The sequence below is a fragment of the Adiantum capillus-veneris genome, chromosome 29 (assembly GCF_014529385.1).
Source record: "Adiantum capillus-veneris isolate H3 chromosome 29, ASM1452938v2, whole genome shotgun sequence".
Taxonomy (NCBI): Eukaryota; Viridiplantae; Streptophyta; class Polypodiopsida; order Polypodiales; family Pteridaceae; genus Adiantum; species Adiantum capillus-veneris.
The window spans coordinates 111,113,545-111,132,098 of record NC_140959.1 but is presented as its reverse complement, the minus strand read 5'-3'; the positions used below and the strand labels follow the sequence as shown (position 1 = coordinate 111,132,098).

Sequence of the window (18,554 nt, the reverse complement as noted above, 5' to 3'; positions counted from 1 at the left end):
AAGGCTCATTGACAAGGCTAAACTCGAAGTCAATTAACTAAAGCAAAGACAAATTTATACATCTATAATGGTAGATAACAAAACATAACTAAATGCACTCAATCAAACCATGGAAAAAGTAAAATCAGTAAGTATAAATGTCCATCAACATGAATCATGGAAAATAGTACACTTGGAGGTTATATACGTGCCCTTGATAGTTGTGGACATAATCATGTTGGAGCTCGATATATCCATGTCATGTGAAAGTTGAAGTCTATCTATGCTACAAAATCATAAACAAAACACTACCACCTAGAAAGGTGTATCAGCATAGAAATGAAGGTTTTATTACCTAAATGCAAATAAAAAGAAATCCTATAATAAGGTATCATACCTGATGCCTAGAGGGAAAAAACCCAAAGTTTTATTACCTAAATGCAAATAAAAAGAAATCCTATAATAAGGTATCATACCTGATGCCTAGAGGGAAAAAACCCAAAGGGAAAAAAGTGCCTCTAGTAGTATATGTACATGTTTCTAGTGTACCATGGTCAATCTACACAAGTCAAGGGTCTAGTGCAACTAGGAGGGATAAGAGAACTCTCTCCAAACAATAAAACTTGTAATCTCCTAGCTCTCTGTTTAATGGTCATCGGCTGGCTAGCACCTAGCTCCATGTGGATGGTAGAATCTCTAGCACAACTAATGGGCCTAGAGATGACATCAGCATGTGACTGTGTGGGCAATGAATTGTGTGGCTCAAGATCCCTCAATGACTGGCTCTTGCCTAGCTCTAAGTCAACAACATGGTCAATGGAAATCTCTGAGCTATGGCTCGTGTCAACCTGTGGTGTGATAGGTGGTCGACTCTTCGGTAGCCAAATCTTCAATGTCTACGGTAGGTCACTAAATGTAGATCGAGCTCTCCTCACCTGTGGTCGTGAATGCCTAGCACATTTCGACACTCATCGTGGGGTAGGCCTCTCTATAGGTCGAGAACATGATCTAGATCTCTATAGCATGGGTGTGGTCAAAGAAAGTGTAGGAGGTCTATGAGGATCCCATGAGGATGTGCTATGGTCTGTGACCTAGGGACCCAAATCTGTCTATGTCCTCTATAAAATCCATGTGCCTCTAGTGATTGTCTAGATGTGAGCTAACATTGGGATAAACCATCATGTGTACTGTTGCTCTCAATCCAAACAAGTGTATCGTCACAAGTTAATGGTCTAGTATGTGTCATCATGCGAGGCACGTAAACGTGTCTAGTGGCCCTACAATAAGCTCTCTGTGATGAGCTATAGACCTGATATATCATAGGTCGCTCATAGGTAGTACTACTCTCGTGAACATCCTCTAAGGTATGCTCTGCCTGATCTCAGGGTGTCTCAAGTGTCGTGATAGGAGTCACTCTAGGAAAACTGGTATCCGAATCCTCGGGTGTGACCTCTTCTCTAGGGGGTGGTGATAGTCATGGTTTATAAGTACCTCATATGTCCTTGTCTCTCGTGGGGAATCTAAATGCTCAATCGTCCTGAATCTAGTCATGGATGCCTGTGAGCATCTATCTCAATGGCAACCTCTGTCTCTATCGTATTTGCAAGTATCTTGATCTCTAAGGGCTTAGTCGTAATGTCAGCACTCTCGTGGTCATGTGGGTCAACAATATCCTCAAGTGTAGTCTCGGGTGGGACATCTACTGCTATGATAGGTGCATTGGAATCAGCCGTAAGTGTAGAATCTGACACTCTATCTATCTCTACTGGCTCAAGTCTCGTATCTAGCATATGAGAAATCTCACTAGGTTGTACCTCCTCTGTAGAACAAGTAACAGCCTCTGGAATAGTCACTCTAGGTGGCTCTACGATAGTGCTCTCTGGTGTACTCATCCTGTCCTCATCAATTTGGGCATTCGTTGCCTTCATCTCAATCACTCTAGATCTCGACTGATCAATTGTGCTCTAAGGCAATATCTGTCTATGTGATGGGGATTTGGGAGGTGACCTGGTAGGAAAAGACTGTCTAGCAGATGTCTGTGAACTCTCTGTGGTCATGACTATAGGATTGTGGCCATGCCGTGGAGAATAGGGTAGTCCCATCATCAAGAAATATCTAGTACCATCCGTGTCCCTATAAATCCTATCGCAAGGATGTCCAAAAAGATATACCATAAGGCTCATGGTTGGCTCAAAATGTCCTCTTCTCTACTCTTGTCGATATCTATGTCCACAATCATGAATGTGTGCTCCAACCTATGTAATTGCACTATCTTAGGATCTACCTGGGTGTTCAAACAATCATCGAGATGTGCTCTATCTACAACATCATAAGGGCTAATTGGCAAGGACGTGTATGTGGCCTTGAGCTAGTGAGGAACTCAGTCGAACCAAGGTGATGTCTTTCAACTCTAACTACCTATCATATTTTAATTTTGATTTAAAAAAAACAAAAAATAAATACAAAAATGAAAAAGCGATGAATAAAACGAGAAGAATAAAAAGTTAAAAATACGCAAATGATAAAATAAAAAAATCAAATGCAATTTTTGGTTTATTTTTACAAGTTTTTCAGTGTTTTTGAGTTTTTTTTTTGAAATTTTCTCAGGTTTTTTGTGATTTTTTAGTTTTTTAATTTTATTTGAATTTTAATGTTTTTTCATTTTTCTCTATTTTTTGGTCAAATTTTTGGACTTTTTTGGGGGTTTGTTTAATTTTTTATTTTTTTATAAAATTCCAATTTTCAATTTTTATAAAGTATAAATAGAAACATAATAAGACTCAAATGAAATTAAAATAAAAAAATCAATGAAATAAAAATGAAATTTAAAATATATATGAATCAAATGAAAGCTTTTATAAAAAAAAAAAGTGAACACAACATGCTGGCAACGAGCGTGCAGGGTCGGTGCAAATACAGGGAGAAAGTGCGCGGCCTCGGTGCGCAGAACGAGGCGGATGTGGAGGGGTTAGGCCGATAGGCGCATGGGGGGGGGGGAGAGAGAGAGAGAGAGAGAGAGAGAGAGAGAGAGAGAGAGAGAGAGAGAGAGAGAGAGAGAGAGAGAGAGAGAGAGAGAGAGAGAGAGAGAGAGAGAGAGAGAGAGAGAGCAACAGCAGCAGACGGGTCACGACCCTATCACAGCAAAGAAAGGGCACCCTTTTTGTGTCTTTTTGCGTTTAAAGGGCGTGCGCATGCATGTGTGACTGTGTCTGTGTGTGCTTTTGTGTGTGTGTGTGTGTGACTGAGAGTGTGGCTGCTTTATTTGGGTGTGAGTGTGTAGTGTGTGGAAGTGTGTGTGATTTTTTATTTTATATATTTTTTAAAATTTTCTGTTTTATTCTTTTTATGGGTTTTTATTTGTTTTGTTTTTTTTATTTGTTTCTTTTTTATTATTATTTTGTTTTTTCATAGTTTTTTACATTTTTTTGCTTGAAAATGCTTTATTTGGGGAGGGAATTTTTTTAGGATGATTTTTTTTTAATTTAAACAAAATAAAATAAAGAAATAAAATAGGTGAAAATAAATTAAAACCAAAAACTAAATTAAAAATTAAGAAATTAAAAAAATAAGCCAAAAAGTTACACAAAAAAGGAAAAAATTAAAAGTGCTAGAGTGCTTGTTGGGGGGAGGGGGGGTTGTGTGTTAAAAAAAAAAAAAAAAAAAACAATGAAGAAAGTTTTTACAAAATGCCCAAGACTAAAAAAATACGCTAAAAATCTCCACAAAATGTCAAAAATAGCAAAAAAATTTAATGAATTATGCAACCATTTCAACTCAATAGTCTACTATGGTTTGTGCTATATAGCACGTGTTGTTCTCGCTTTGTTTCTCTTCTTTTTGAGCAATTGACACATTAGGTGCAGCATTTGCCATGGCTGACAACGACACAAATGTGTTCAAAATGTTTGTTGTTGAGGACAGATTGGATGGGGACAATTACGCTATGTGGGCTTATATGATGCAGCATGTCCTTATGTCAAAGGGCAATTGGAACATTGTGCAGGACATTGATGTACGTCCTGGTTATGAGGATGTTGCAGGTTTTGGTGGTAGGATCGTTGGTGCCAGAGTTGTTTTGCCTACGGCTAAGCAAGCTCGTTGGGATGTAAAAGAAGTGCAAGCTCATGCATTGATTGCGTTGTTCATGAAGCGCGCTTGTTTAGTAAAATCTGCAAAACAGGCTTGGGATATTCTGGCTGGTCTTTATGCAAGTTATAGTGAGGCAAAAATTGCATTGCTGCGTAAAGAGTTGGAGTCGAAGATTATGCATGAGGAAGATGATATGGACACTTTTCTTGTTGGTGTCAAGGATATCAATGAGAAACTTATTTTTGCAAGCAGTCATTTCTGACAGTTCCCTTATGTAGACTGTTCTTGATGCTTTGCCAGATTCTTACCAGACTTTTGCTAGTACTTGGAGACTTATGACCCAAGGAAATCCAAAAGTCATTTTGTTGGTTATAGTGCTGAAAGAAAAGGTTACAGGTTGTATCATCCACAAACAAAGCGTATTCTGGTTTCACGGGATGTTGTGTTTGTGGAAGATTCTGTTTAGCCCTTGTTGTCATGTACTAGAGACAATGATGTAAGCCCACATGACATTTATGACACTTTGTTGCCTCTTTTCAGTGGTGAAAGTTCAAATGTAATTTCAATGCTTACCGCTCTTTGAAAGTAGTTTGAGATCAATTATCAGCTTGACAATAGAGCTTGCATTCCAAAATTGAGCCTCGAGGGGATCTCGAGCCTTTCTTCCCTTGTCTATCCTCATTCCTTGCGTGATAAGTTTTGCATGATCTTGTTTCTTTGTGTGACCTTGCTCCTCGAATTCAAGAGTTCTTGCATGGATTTGCATGCACTTGGCAACATCGATCTTCTCTGACAAACTATGAAAGACCAAAATTGTGTTTTTTGGCCACCTGTCAACGTACACAAAATAACTCAAAATTGGTGCAAAATCTGAGAAAATTTCTTCTACAAAGTTGGAGACCACAATAATTTTGGTAAGATTAGTAGGAAAGGCATTCAAAATCGACTTCTATGTGCAAATATTTTAAAAATAAAAAATGGCTAATTTAGAATCCTAAGAGGATCTGCAGAGTATAGAGAGAGACCTTCTCCTTCTTCCTCTACCATAGCTCTAATTCCACTGAGAGGACAAGGACTAATGTATGCCTATTCTCCACCCAACCACCTCCTCTTATTGGCCTCTTGACGTATCTTTAAGAGTCCCTAAACTACATACCTAATCTGCCTTGCCTAGGAGCTGTGCCCCCTCTTGGTCCTACCCTTGCCTTGAGAGAGAGAGAGAGAGAGAGAGAGAGAGAGAGAGAGAGTATGAGCATTCCTATTAGTTGTATGCATTGAGAGTCTAAGATTACAATTGTCACTCCAAAGCTTCCTATAAAACGTGTGTGTGTGTGTGTGTGTGTGTGTGTGTGTGTGTGTGTGTGTGTGTGTGTGTGTGTGTGTGTGTGTTTTAGAGAAGGAGAGGGGGAAGAGAGGCTTCGATTATAGACATCTTGACAACTGAATAACCGAGACATTGGCCAATTTTGAATTTTTGTTTACTACATTTCTAATGAAGAAATTACATTGATGGCGCTCTACAATTCATAACTTGGAGAGTGTGCTATGATTGCTAGCTACCACACTCGTGATTATACAAAGAGGGTGCTTAAGAAGACTAGGTTCATGGCAAAAATATGTTTGAAAACCCATTTGTGAAGGTTAGCTAATTCAATTGAAAATTTAGCTGGTTCCCAACTTCTACATACATGTCATTCAAGATGCAAAAATGAAAAAAAAATTATTTGCAAAGTTACTCCATACGATTGGGGGCACAACATGGGCCTTGTTTGCTAAATCATGAAAGTAGACCATAGCCTTTTTAATTAAAGAATGTTTCGGCTGAGACTGGTGGGTTTATGTGCTTTGGTGGAAACTCTAAGGGGCATATTAAAACCACATTTCTAGAGCTTCTTTCAAAGGAATTGAGCCATCACACTACATAACTAGAATCCAAGTTCCCCATTACCAATACCTACAATTAAGCATAAAGATATGTTCGCACCCAATGTCCTTGGTAGTGATGTATCCATGTTTGTCCCTCACATCTTGCTTGAGTATGCTACAAACAACTTCTTTACCCTCACCTATGAGCAGGGTTAACCCAATATCGGGGTTATCACTGGCATGAAAGAAAGGACATTGCAATTTTGTGACTCTTTGAAACCGAAATTCCTTTCTCCTTTTTGAGGGTTTCTAAGGCCGGAGAGGGGGCAAGGTTTTCATAAGGCTAGGTCAAAGAGTGGTCAACATGTAGGAAGAGGCGTAGAGGCAATAGCAACTGGAGAAGCAAGGTATCGACCAAATCTGCTACTTGCTACTACTTGTTCAAGAAATCAAAATGTAACTTAACGCTGTGAAACCTACTATAGAAGCTGTCATAACTCATGACCAGCCCCACCAATAATGAGAGTGAAGGCTTCGGGGCGTTCAAACTATGCAAAAGAGGAACAACTATAGTGGCATGTATCCGCATTGGCATTCCATTATTGGCGAAAGAAGGAGCACTACATTTCTAGAGCCACCAATTGAATGGGCGGCACCTCACCCTCAGAATAAGCTCCTTCCACCTACTTTTGTAGCTAGTAGGCACCAATTGCCCTTGAATCTCATCACTAATTCATTGCTAGTTGGTTGGTTCAACTCTCTCTCCCCCCCCCCCCCCCCCCCCCCCCCCCCCCTCTCTCTCTCTCTCTCTCTCTCTCTCTCTCTCTCTCTCTCGTATTCTCCCCATTTCTCTATGCTTTTGCATCATCGACTTTGACACGGTATCAAAGCCAGTGGATCTTTGATCTTGCAGGAGAAGGGCAAGCATGGGAGAGGAGTGATGACGACATCCAAAAACAGCAAAGAGAGCTCAATTGGCATCGTGAATTAGAGGAGAAGCAACCATCAACGTTTTGAAACACTAGGAGGCCGAGGTTCGTACCGAAAATTGCTCAACAACGTTTTGAGATGCTAGAAGCGCTTCTTGACCACCACAATAGCTCTTACTCTTTTGAGATGCTGTTAATAAGGCCTCTATTGACGACATGTTACGTTTGCGTTTTCACTGGCCTCTATCCCCTTAGTTTTGAGACACCCCACAACTGCTACAAAAAAGACTTCTTTGTGAAGCCAAGGAAAGCCCACAATAGGAGTTCTCCCACTAGAGGGTTCTGAAATGATGTCTAGGGCAGACATGACCTATGTGGTGGGCAACACAGTGGATGGAGATTTGAAACATAGCAAAATTTTGGCCTTGGCATGTTGAGCAACAAAGGAGAACCAAGACCAACACCAATGATCGACTATGGAAAATGGATCAGCCAATACTCAATTAATTGTCTAGACACAGTTGGAGTCATCAAGGGAGATGAAGCTGCTTTGTTTGGCTTGGGAGCTTGAAAATGCAAGAGCTCACAAGAGGACAAAGGCAAAGACAAGCTTGACAGAGATCGCGAGGATAAATAATTGATGGAGGAGATCGGCATGGCACACGTGGTGGTAGCCACGATGCCAAATTTCTACTCAGGTGTCCGTTGTCGTTACTAGATTCAGCCAGGGGGAAGCTTTTGAGTGGCATAGAGGGGCAAACAATGCTCCCTACAAGTGATTTGGACCCATGTATTGAAGTTCAAGTTACCGGTGTTTGAACCCATGGGTTGAAATTCAAGGATCAAGCATTTGGCAAGGACCCAACACGACGTATACAAAACACTATGGATGTGTGCACCAATCCATTGATGTTGGCCCGATTATGGACATGATGTGTTTCAAAACTCATTGTTTAGGAATGTTTGGATGTGATGTGTTCACAATCACGAATGGGGATCCTTAGACATAGTGTGGTCTACAATTCATTTATTTATGAGGCAAATGGTGGTCAAGATGGAATTCTTTAAGGTAAAAATATTGGTGGCTGCATACTCGAGGTGTTTCCAATCGAAGGTACCTTTACTACTGTGTCCATGGTAGCTTCTTCACTGACTTAGTCTTCTTAGATATGTCCACTATGAACTGTAGATTGGGTGTTAAAGTTATAGCATCTCTTTTAATGGCACAATGTGATCCCAATATTTATTTTGGCTTTAGGTATTTATTTTACTTATTTGGCAGAGTCTTGGGTGGGGAAATTTACTAAGGGAGGTACTTAAGGGCCCCTCGGCTAGTATTTAAGCAACACCTAGCCCCCATTGTATAATCACTAATTCATTGGCCAATTGGTTGTTTCAATTGTCTCTCTCTCTTTCTCTTTCTCGTGTATTCTCCCCATTGATCTACCCTTCCACATTGTCGACTTTGACAGGTTTTGGGGAAGAACTGCCCAAAGATCTACTTTGTAGACTATAGTGTCTGGTGTAGATGTTGGACTCATCCGCTAACTTTCAATCCCAAGTCAAACAAAGAATATAATATGAAATGAAGGCGACCATTAAAGACCAAGACCCTTTGGTAGCTTGAAAATTAATGAAATAACATTTGTACGCCTTTCCTAGATGCTAAGAAGAGCACTCGAGATCATCCAAATGTTTGCAACTACATGAGGCTCTAAGTGCAACATTGAAAAATCAAAATTGATTTCACTCATTGAAAACGACTCATTTGACCTCAAACATACAAAGATTTTGATTGGGGGTTTAAACAAAATTAATTGTAAAATGAGAAGGTGGGAGTTCACACTCCTCCCCTTCCACAATAGGGTGGCTGTGAATAACTCCTTTATGATTTAATACATATCTTTTGTCTCACTGGTTCTGAAAGTGGCCAAATGCAATGAGAAAGACACAACTCCATGGTAGTGGGGGGAATGGGTGGCGAGACCTAAGGAACAAGGTGGCCTTGGGATCTTGGACCTAGCGCAACACACAGAAGAAATGTGTGCAAAGCTGGCTGTCTCCTTAACAGATCAAAGGTAGGATTGGGTGCTTGACAAAGTAGAGATTTTCATGCAGGGAGGTCAAGGGAAGGAGGGGTGCATGACCAAATTCTGGCTCCAAGTTGGACTTTTTTGAAGCCAGAAAGCTCTATTGGGAAGATACTTAGAAAGTGCAACGAAGTGGAATCATCAATGGAATGGAGGGAGACCTTCACATACTTTAGGTGCTCCATCTTACACTAGTCTCTCCAAGCTTGGAGGAGGATCCCTGAATAGCATTTGGAGGGAAGTTGCTAGAAAGGTGAATAACAAAGATATCTCCAAGTCGGCTCATTTCTGGGGAAATTCTTCTGCTGGAAGGATGTGGACTAGTTGGTGGTGCAACATAGTTTGAATCTAAATGAAAGGCTATTGATTAGTAGAGTCTTAGAAGTTCTATGCAATAGTTCAATGCCTGCCACCGGGACCAGAGCTCGATTAGAAAGATTGGCATTGGCCCAAAGATAGAACTTTTGCACTTCCAAACACCTGGGAACATATAACAAGCTGATTTATAAAGCAAATTGGTTCACTTCGCTCATGAAATTGTGGAGGGTGAATTGTTCAGAAGCGAAGTGACTGAAGAGCATAAACAACATTTGGGACGGACAATGGCGAGACAATGGCCAAGATCAATGAAAATATTCACTTGGGAGGTGTTGTGGGGGGTATCCCAATTGGGAATAAGATTCTTGCTAGAGGGATTGTCACAGGCACTTGCTTTGGGTGCAAAGCAGCTTTCGAGGATCCCCTACATTTGTTTAAAGATTGCCCTTCCTTTCAAGGATCCCGTACATCTGTTTAAAGACCACCCTTCCTTGCGAGGTGTTGCCGCCAAGATCTGCAAAGGGGTGTAGAGGACGTGGAAGGTTGTCTTCTTAAGGAATGACCTAGTGCTGGGAGGGAGAAGATTCCAATACCAAGCGATTCTAGCATGCAGACAAATTACTAGATATTTCTACTTGAAGCAGATCTGGAAAGCTCGAAACCTTCGGATCTCAGAGGGTAGGCATCTGAAAATTAGCTTTCCTTTCAAAATTGCTTTTTATATGGAGAGTAGTTTTTTGTGATGGCCCCCATGTCACTCCATTGGGAGTGGGGACTATTGATCTCTGATTCTCATGCCCATGACCGACTAGCAAACAAAGAGAATGGTAGGACCTACTTTTCAAATTTGAGATGGAAGATCATTGTGAACAGAAATATTGCCTAGGGCTTATAGAATGTACACAAAGTTCAATGCATACTTAATCAGGTAGGCTTCTATGAACATGTAGGCTATGTTTTGAATGTTTGAAATGGTGGGGGAGGCTTTCTGAGACACCATGCTGCCATAGTGCGCTACCGATCTCTTTCTCTCTCTCTCTCGCGTCAGTGAATGGCTCTCAAGATCAAGCTGAAACCTCGCAAAGAGCAGCAGATCCCGGATCCAACAACAAGCCAGAACAATGAGAGCCAGACCCTCAGTCCTACCTCACAGCAGCACACTCAAAATGCCAACTCACCCCATCTCAATTCTGAGGAAGATGCTAAGGAGGGCAGCCTCAAGCGGAAGCACCCTTCGCCCACTTCATCTTCTGTCTCCAAACGCATGTGCAGAGAAGACTCTTCTGCTTCCAGCGAGTCCCGCGAAGTTGTTCCCTCTTCAGCGGGCCTCCCAGAAGTCCTATCAGAGCGTTGTGAGCAGCTTTCAGCAGAGCCGTTGGTTATAAAGCAGCGGCTTGGCTCTCAGCATGTTTCAATTGCCGCCCTTCTAGAGAGAGAACACCAAGGCAGATTAGAAGATGATGATTCCAGGTTCAGCCGTGTTAGAAGCCCTGCCCTTGCATTGGAGAACATTTCTCATGGTCAATTACAGGTCATCTCTGTCGTCCCCTCGAGTATGCCAGGCTCTAGAACTGCCATCTTGAACCAGGACAATGCAGGCCAGTTCGATTCTGTAATGCGAGCCTCTATTGATGCTGCTGTGAGCCAGCAAGTGTATCCTTTTGCATCGTGGTCGAGGCCAGATCCACAGCCTCTTAAAAGTCCCAGGGTTGCAGTTATCCCAGCACATGCAAGTAATAATTCTTCAATATCTTTTTAACTACATGGTAACATCATCCCTGTAACATAGTGCACTTTTCATTTGTAGGCTGGTTTGCATGGGATCGCATACACAAGCTGGAGAGACAAGCCATGCCTCAGTTTTTCTTCGGCAAGTCCAAACTTCAATCTGCAGAGACATTCATGAAGGCAAGGAATGCCATGATAATAAAGTACAGGTCAAACCCCCAAAAACCTCTAAGTGTTGATGATGTACGAGAAATGGGTAGTCTTGGCAACAAAGAACTGAGGCAGATATTGGATTTCTTAATACAGTGGGGGCTTTTAAATTACCAAGCTGAAGCAATTTCAGAGTCTGCAGGATTTAGGTACCCAACAAGGGTTCCTGTCTACTTGATGGAAGATTCATTAGGAGGGTTAAGCTTGCCACAACTTTCTTTAACATCTCTGGAGTACCTGTACCGATTTGAAGTTTTACGTGTTCCTTCCTTGGCTTTGAAAAGTTTAGCAATGGGTGAGGAGCATTCTAGTCTTGCAACTGAGATTGCTGTCAAGGAAGCAAGCGGTACAGCTTTAATTGGCTCTTTAGGAAACACCTGCAGCGCGTGTGCCAGTAGTTGCTCCAACAACCATTTTTATTGTGAGAAACAGGTAGCTTTATGTATTTTTTTGGATGAGTTTAGATTTTGTTCCGCCTCATCATTTTCAATACCACGTATTTTGTCTGAACAAAAGTGTTCAAACCTTATCTTCAGCACATTGTCTATAAGCTTGAAGAGTGTGAATGCTTGCTTTCACATCCTTTCAAAGTCAAGTTGATGAAGGATTGAATACTAGCAGGCCCTTTGTGATGAGGTGACTCTGCATACCTTTGTGATTGACTGTCGGCAACGTGTTGCCCTCTCATTGCTCACAGGCTGACAAAAGAGGTGACAAACTCTAACACCCCCTCTCAGCTCCTGGACGGATCTCAAAAGTATGGACTTGCTAGGATAGCTGGAGAAGAAGCTTGTCTATCATGTGTCAGAAAAGACGACGGGGCGTAATTTGCATCAAATTGCTCTTCAAAAGGAAATATAGTTTAGCACAGGGGTCCACAAGTGTCATCTGAAATTGGGCAATCAGTCAATCTATTAAGTTCAAACATCATGTTTTGCTCGTCCATATTCTGCCGGCTTGGCGCGTATGTACCCAGGGTCTTCTAGTTTCTGTCCAGTCAGGACCAAATTCAGTCCTCCTTATGTCCAGGACCAAATCTGGTCCAGGTGACCAGTCATGTAGAGGGTGCCTTCATTTATTGGGTCCTCAGGTATTTTCAGGAGAGTCGGGCAGTCACTTTAGCCCCTATATATAAGGGGGGAGAATTTGTATCATTCACTTGAGCATACCAGGCTCTCACATCACCGTGTGTGTGTGTGTGTGTGTGTGTGTGTGTGTGTAAACCACCATGAGGAAACCATATGGATGAAGTGGCTAAGGATGCGATATTGACGAGTAGACTGCCTCATCCAATGATCCACATTATCCAGCAATGGGTTTACATCAGGTGGCACTACAAAATCATCAACAATGGGCTGCTGTACATAATTTTCAGCACCATTTTCAACATTGTTTCTTGGCTGCAAATGTCCTTCAGGAGCCTCAATTTGCTGTCCAACATCATCTGGCTCAAACACCACTGGATCATCTACATTTTCAGCCATTTGTGGTACATCCTGAGGGTCAAAAATAGGCCTAACAGGTGGCCGGTCATGCTGAAATTTCACCCTTTTATGGTCATGCTTTGAGGCACAATTGTTTTGAAGCAGCCTTGCCTCGTTAAAAACAACATCCCGGCTGCGTACAACCCTTTTGAGCTGAGGTAACCAAATCCTGTAACCCATTTTGCCTTCTTCACCATATCCCATGAAGAGGCCTTTAATGGACTTCGCATCTAGTTTACTCCTCAACTCAGGTCTAACATGCACAAAAGCTTGGCAACCAAAAATGCGTAAGTGATCATATGAAGGAGGCTTGCCAGACCAAACCTCTTCAGGGATGTCACCTTTCAAAGACATGTGAGGGGATCGATCGTATATATGCACTGTAGTTTTCAAAGCTTCTCCCCAAAATCCATGAGAGAGATTAGCTGTGGACAACTTGCATCTCACCCTCTCACAAAGCGTCCTATTGAATCTTTCAGCCACACCATTAGAAGAGGGGCTGTATGGCACAGTAAGCTCTCTCTTAATGCCCAAATTTTCACAAAACTTGTTAAATTCAGCACTTATGTACTCCCCCCCATTGTCTGTACGCAAGCATTTTAGCTTTCTACCAGTTTGGGTGGTCACAAATGCATGAAATCTCTTAAACGCAGCAAAGGCTTCATCCTTAGACTTAAGCAAATAAACCCAAATTTTCCTAGAATGATCATCAACAAAGGAGATAAAATAGCATGCACCTCCCATAGACTTAGCAGGCATGCTACATACATCAGAATGTACAAGATCAAGCACACAAGATCTACGAGAGACACTAGAGTAATAAGAACGCTTTACTTGCTTGCCATATTGACATTCATTACAAAAATCAAGCTTTGTGCCTTTAGCATCAAGCTTGTTCAAAGTACAAAGCTTAGAAAGGCACTTTTGGCTCATATGGCCAAGTCTCTTGTGCCACAACTCCATGTGAGAGTTAATTTCAGCCAATGCAATAAACTTGCCCAACGCGTCCTTTCCATGCATGCAGTAAAGTGTCCCTTTCTTTGTGCCCTTTACAATCAGCCTTGAGCCTTTGGTCATTTTCCATGATCCTCTCTCAAACAAGATGCTGTAACCATGCATATCCATCTGACCAACATAAAGCAGACTCTTCTTGATTCTCGGCACATATCTAACATCATGCAAGACAAGCTCATTTGTGTCATCTATGGAGAGATGCACAGTGTGAATACCCTCAATGGAACATATATGATTGTTTCCAAGGTATACATAGCCACGCTTGCCTACATCAAAAGTAGAGAAACACTCCTTGGTAGGAGTCACATGAAATGAAGCACCGGAATCAACAATCCAAGTCTGGGACAATGCATCATTGATAGTCAACAAAGCATCAATAAGATCACTCTTGGTGATCTGCATGTCTTGTGAATGAACATTTAGAGAGGCATCAAAGTCATAAGCATCATCATCTGACAAAGTGGCACACAAGATATCCTCTATATCTGACAGCTCCTCAATCACGACACTAGAAGCCACATTGGCCTTCTCTTTGTCCTTTGAGCTATCCTGTGTATGTATCTGCCTTGACTTCCTTCTTCTCTTTCTTTTTGTCTCCGCCATTCTTTTTCCTTTCTAACTCAGCTTTATAGTACCTGCAATCGGGTTTCTTGTGACCTTTCCTGCCACATTGATAGCAAGTCACATCACCCTTGCCTTTGCTTGCATTTCCCCTTTCTTTACTCTTACTCCTTTGTGCATAAGCATTCTTCTTTTCTGTCCTGCCTCTAACCATGTTGGCAGAGCTGCCTCCCTCTCCACTTGCTTTCCTCCTGATTTCTTCATTCAAGATAGAACCCCTAACACCATCAAAGGTCAAATTGGGGTTATTGGACAACGAAACCACCAAAGTTTCCCATGACTCAGGTAAGGTCATAAGCAAGAAGATAGCTTTCAGCTTATCATCAAAAGGGAGCAAGCCAGAATCCTGTAATTGCGACAAAGTACCTGCGAACAATGACAAGTGCTCTGCTGCGCTCTTGGACTCATCTAGTTGCATGCCAACAAGTTTTCGCATCAAGTGCACCTGGTTGACAGGCGTCGTATTTTCATACATTCCCTTTAACTTCTCCCACACATCAAAAGCAGTCGTAAGACCTTTCACATCAACGACGGTCTCATTGGTCATGGCCATTTTAATGTACGTAACGGCCTTCCTGTTCATGCTAACCTATGCTTTATCGGTCATATTTTGTGGCTTCACTTGTTTAAGTGCCCCTTCGCAATCCTTAAGAAATAGGATTCCCTGAATCCTGTCTTTCCAAAGATCAAAACCTGTTCCATCGAACCTCCTAATCTCGAAGAGGTTCTTCATATCCGAAGAAGATGAAGCCATAGTTGCACGAAATAAGAGGGATGATACGCTGAATTTTTGGGCAAAATGCGCAAAAATCGGAGTATAGCCTCACAGAGATGTGCACTACAGCTCCAAATGGTCATAGGAGCAATTTGGGGCAAAATAGGACGATTTGGACACAAAATTCAATTTCTGAAATTTATGTGCAGGAAATTTCAGCGAGCGAATTTGTGCTCGAAAACAACAAATTTAGTTGTTTTTAGCCTCAGAAGACATACATAAGGCTAATACACAGCCTTTAGAAGCATGTAAGCACAAAAGCCCCAATTTGTAGCATCAAAATTGTATGAAATTGAGCCACAAATGGTCATACATCGGCAAAATTTGTCAAACGTGCGTAGATTGCATCAATTTGCACTTTCCCGAATGTAATCGCACCATAAAAACACTTGCAAAAACCTGCGTAAGTCTGAAATTTGTTTAATACACCTGTTTTAGGGTTTGTTTTAGCAAAAGTATTCCCACACCTTAATACATCATTTGCAAAACCTGTATTTATTTTGCTGTCATAACATGTAATTTTCTGTTTTTGACCTAATTTCAGCCTGTTTTAGGTCAATTTTGGTTGCCGGGAGCTCTCTAGTGTTCGGGGACGAGACCTTTGGCGATGAAATTGCAAAATCTCGCGTGAAAGTTGACTTTCTTGGCTGAAATTCAACGTTTGCAGGTTTGGGGGCAAACCCTAATCAGGCTTTGATACCAATTGATGAGAGCGCGACGGTGTGTGCAAGTGATAGAGTACGCGAGGAAGTGCAGTGTGTGTGCAGAGAGGAGTGGCGAAGGCCAACAAGAGAGGAGACGCTAGCAGATCGTTGGAGAGAGAGAGAGAGAGCACGCTTTCTTCAAAGGGGATAAGTGAGCGAGTTTGTAAAAACTCACTATCCCTTTTATTATTGTATAAGGACCAATTTAATAAGTTAGTGGCTGTGAACTTGGCCAAAGGTTAGTAACCTTTAAAATGTACATTAAAGGGGGCCATTTGGGCCTTTAACCCAACACCTGTGGCTCCCGTAAATCCTGCCGCAAATCACAGAGATCCACACAGTTGCCACGTGTCAACTGCCACGTCATCAAAATAAGGGTTACTGCAGTTAGGGTTAGGGTTTTTGATTTTAGGGTTATGGTTTCAACAAGATTAGGGTTTTTGATTTTAGGGTTTCTGCAGAGCGGGCAGCCACGTCATCACTTTGTGACATACCCCCCTCTTGAAAGCATTGTAATCGCCCTCGATTACGCGTGCAAAACAGAAAGAGGTCATAAACCGTCTTAGCAGACACTGATTGTTAGTACCTACGTACTAGGAACACACATCTAGCACATGTACCAATCGTCAGTCACATCACACGACATCACAGGACATCACATGACATTCAACATTCATTCCGATCTTAGACCATGACTTATCGGCAATGTAGCTAGCAATCGCATCTAGATCTAGTCGGGACCTCATCGATGCCTAATTGACTAACCCCTATTGCAACCATCTCTATTCGAGATCAATTAGACCAAAATGCTGCTGTCATTTCGTCTATGAGTTGCACTTAAAAACAAGTCAAGAACAAATCAGTTTCATATTCAAGAATTCCATTTCATAAAGTCATACAGCAGAATACTGTCAGCTCTCAGTATTTGTGAAGCTCAAAGAGACATCAGTGACTCTAGTATTCTGAAATCAAGGCATCTGTTGTGTCACGTGACACATCCAACCCTATGTGTCCGTGGACAAGCTACAACATGATCAGGGTTCAGTCAGTCTAGTCAGTCTAGATTAGAAGTGATCTGGCACTTTTGTGAGTCTATTCGTAGACCGTGCATGCCCAGTCACTTAGTGTCGATGTATATCCTCTGGTTGCACACAACATGATCATAAGCATTCCCATCAGAATCCATCAGGGGAATTTTCCAGTGCATTTAGCCTATTTTATCTATTTTTGACATTTTTCACTTATTATTTTTAAGTGACTTTTGTTGGAAAGTAGGTAGGGCAAATTGAGTAAGTTTGTATATAAGCAAACCAAGACTAGCACTAAATGGCAGAAGAGGCAACAGGAGCCAAGCTCAGCAGGCAACTTCTCAGCAAGACAAGGACCTTGGCGGTTTCCCCCACCAAGCAAGAAGGACCTCCCTTAGCGTTTTTCAACAAGAACCATCGCCAGCCATCCTCAGCGTTGGCGTTTTGCAACAGCACATCGTCACCATATCCAGCATTGCCTAGCGTTTTGCATCAGTTTACCATTGCCAGCAGAAGACCACAAAAGCTAGCGTGTTTGTTCCCCTTCAGCTAGCGTTTTTGACAAGACACAGGCCAGTGTTTTTGGGAATGGCTAAACCCTAGCGTTTTGGATTTCCCCAGTGTTTGCAGACTCCAGCCGTTACAGCCTTCAGCCCGGCAATTGTTAGGTGTAGCGGAATGAATGTTTGACCTTTGCTCAAGATGAGTGCTCCAAACTGTGCTCAAGGTTCCTTTTGTTCTTATGGAAGGGAGAGCCTTCCGTTCTTAATGAGAGAGTGTAATGATCACGAACAAAGTGAGTGGACAGTGTGCGTGCAAGTGTATGAGACTGAGAGATAGAGAGAGAAGCGAAATACGACACCAGAGACGTTGTAAAACCCTCCTCCGAAGGCCCCACTCTCGTCGGCGAGAGTGGTCTTCTATTGATTGCACAAACTGGTACAATGGGAATGCATGTGACTGATGCATATGTAGGCTAGATCGATGACGACGATGGGGATGGCGAGACCGATCTAAGGGCTGAAATCTGCTACTCTTTATTTGTTGTCCAAAAACGCTCAAGGCTGAAATCTGCTACAAATAAAAAACACTGAATTGGGGCTGATTTCTGCTGCTGAAAATCGCTGATTTGGGGGCTGAAACTACAGGTCTTTAGGGCTGAAAACTGATGGTCTTCATCTGCTGAAAATTGCAGGTCTTAGGGCTGAAAATCGCCATGCACAAGGAGGGCAATCTGGCTCCAAAACCGCTAGGGATGCAATTCTGGAAAACGCTATATGCTAGGAACTTCTTGGCGATGAGGCTAGGATGAAAACTCTAGGGCTGATGTGGAGGGAAAACGTTAGCATGGGGGATCTTTGCTTGGAGGGAAAATCGCCACTAAGGGGTTCTTGCTTGAGAAGTTGCCTGTTGAGCGGTAAGCTCCTGCTGCCTCTTCTGCCATTTAGTGCTAACTTTGGTTTGCTTATATATTTTCTTAGCAAAATTGCCCTACCTACTTTTGTTGGAAAGTCACTTAAATCAATAAGTGAAAAATGCCAAAAATAGGTAAAATAGGCTAAATGCACTGGAAAATTTCCCTAACTGATTTTGATGGAATCTGATGGGAATGCTTATGATCATGCTGTGTGTAACCAGAGGATATGCATCTATACTAAGTGACTGGGCATGCACGGTCTACGAATAGACTCACAAAAGTGCCAGATTACTTCTAATCTA

At 42.0% G+C, this 18,554-nt stretch overlaps 1 protein-coding gene across 4 annotated transcripts in view; it reads left to right on the top strand.

Annotated features, from left to right (window-relative positions):
* The first annotated feature begins 10,195 nt into the window (after positions 1-10,195).
* The window catches only part of LOC147419758 (SWI/SNF complex subunit SWI3C-like), a 99,038-nt gene continuing 90,679 nt past the window's right edge, over positions 10,196-18,554 (top strand). For 2 of the 4 annotated variants that reach the window (XM_086506377.1, XM_086506378.1), the window contains exons 1-2: positions 10,198-11,004; positions 11,079-11,641. In XM_086506377.1, coding sequence (XP_086362503.1) covers positions 10,323-11,004; positions 11,079-11,641 — 1,245 coding nt within the window. In that variant the 5' untranslated portion in view covers positions 10,198-10,322. Of the gene's footprint in view, positions 11,005-11,078; positions 11,642-18,554 lie in introns of all 4 variants that reach the window. The other 2 variants (XM_086506376.1, XM_086506379.1) reach the window with 2 other exon arrangements.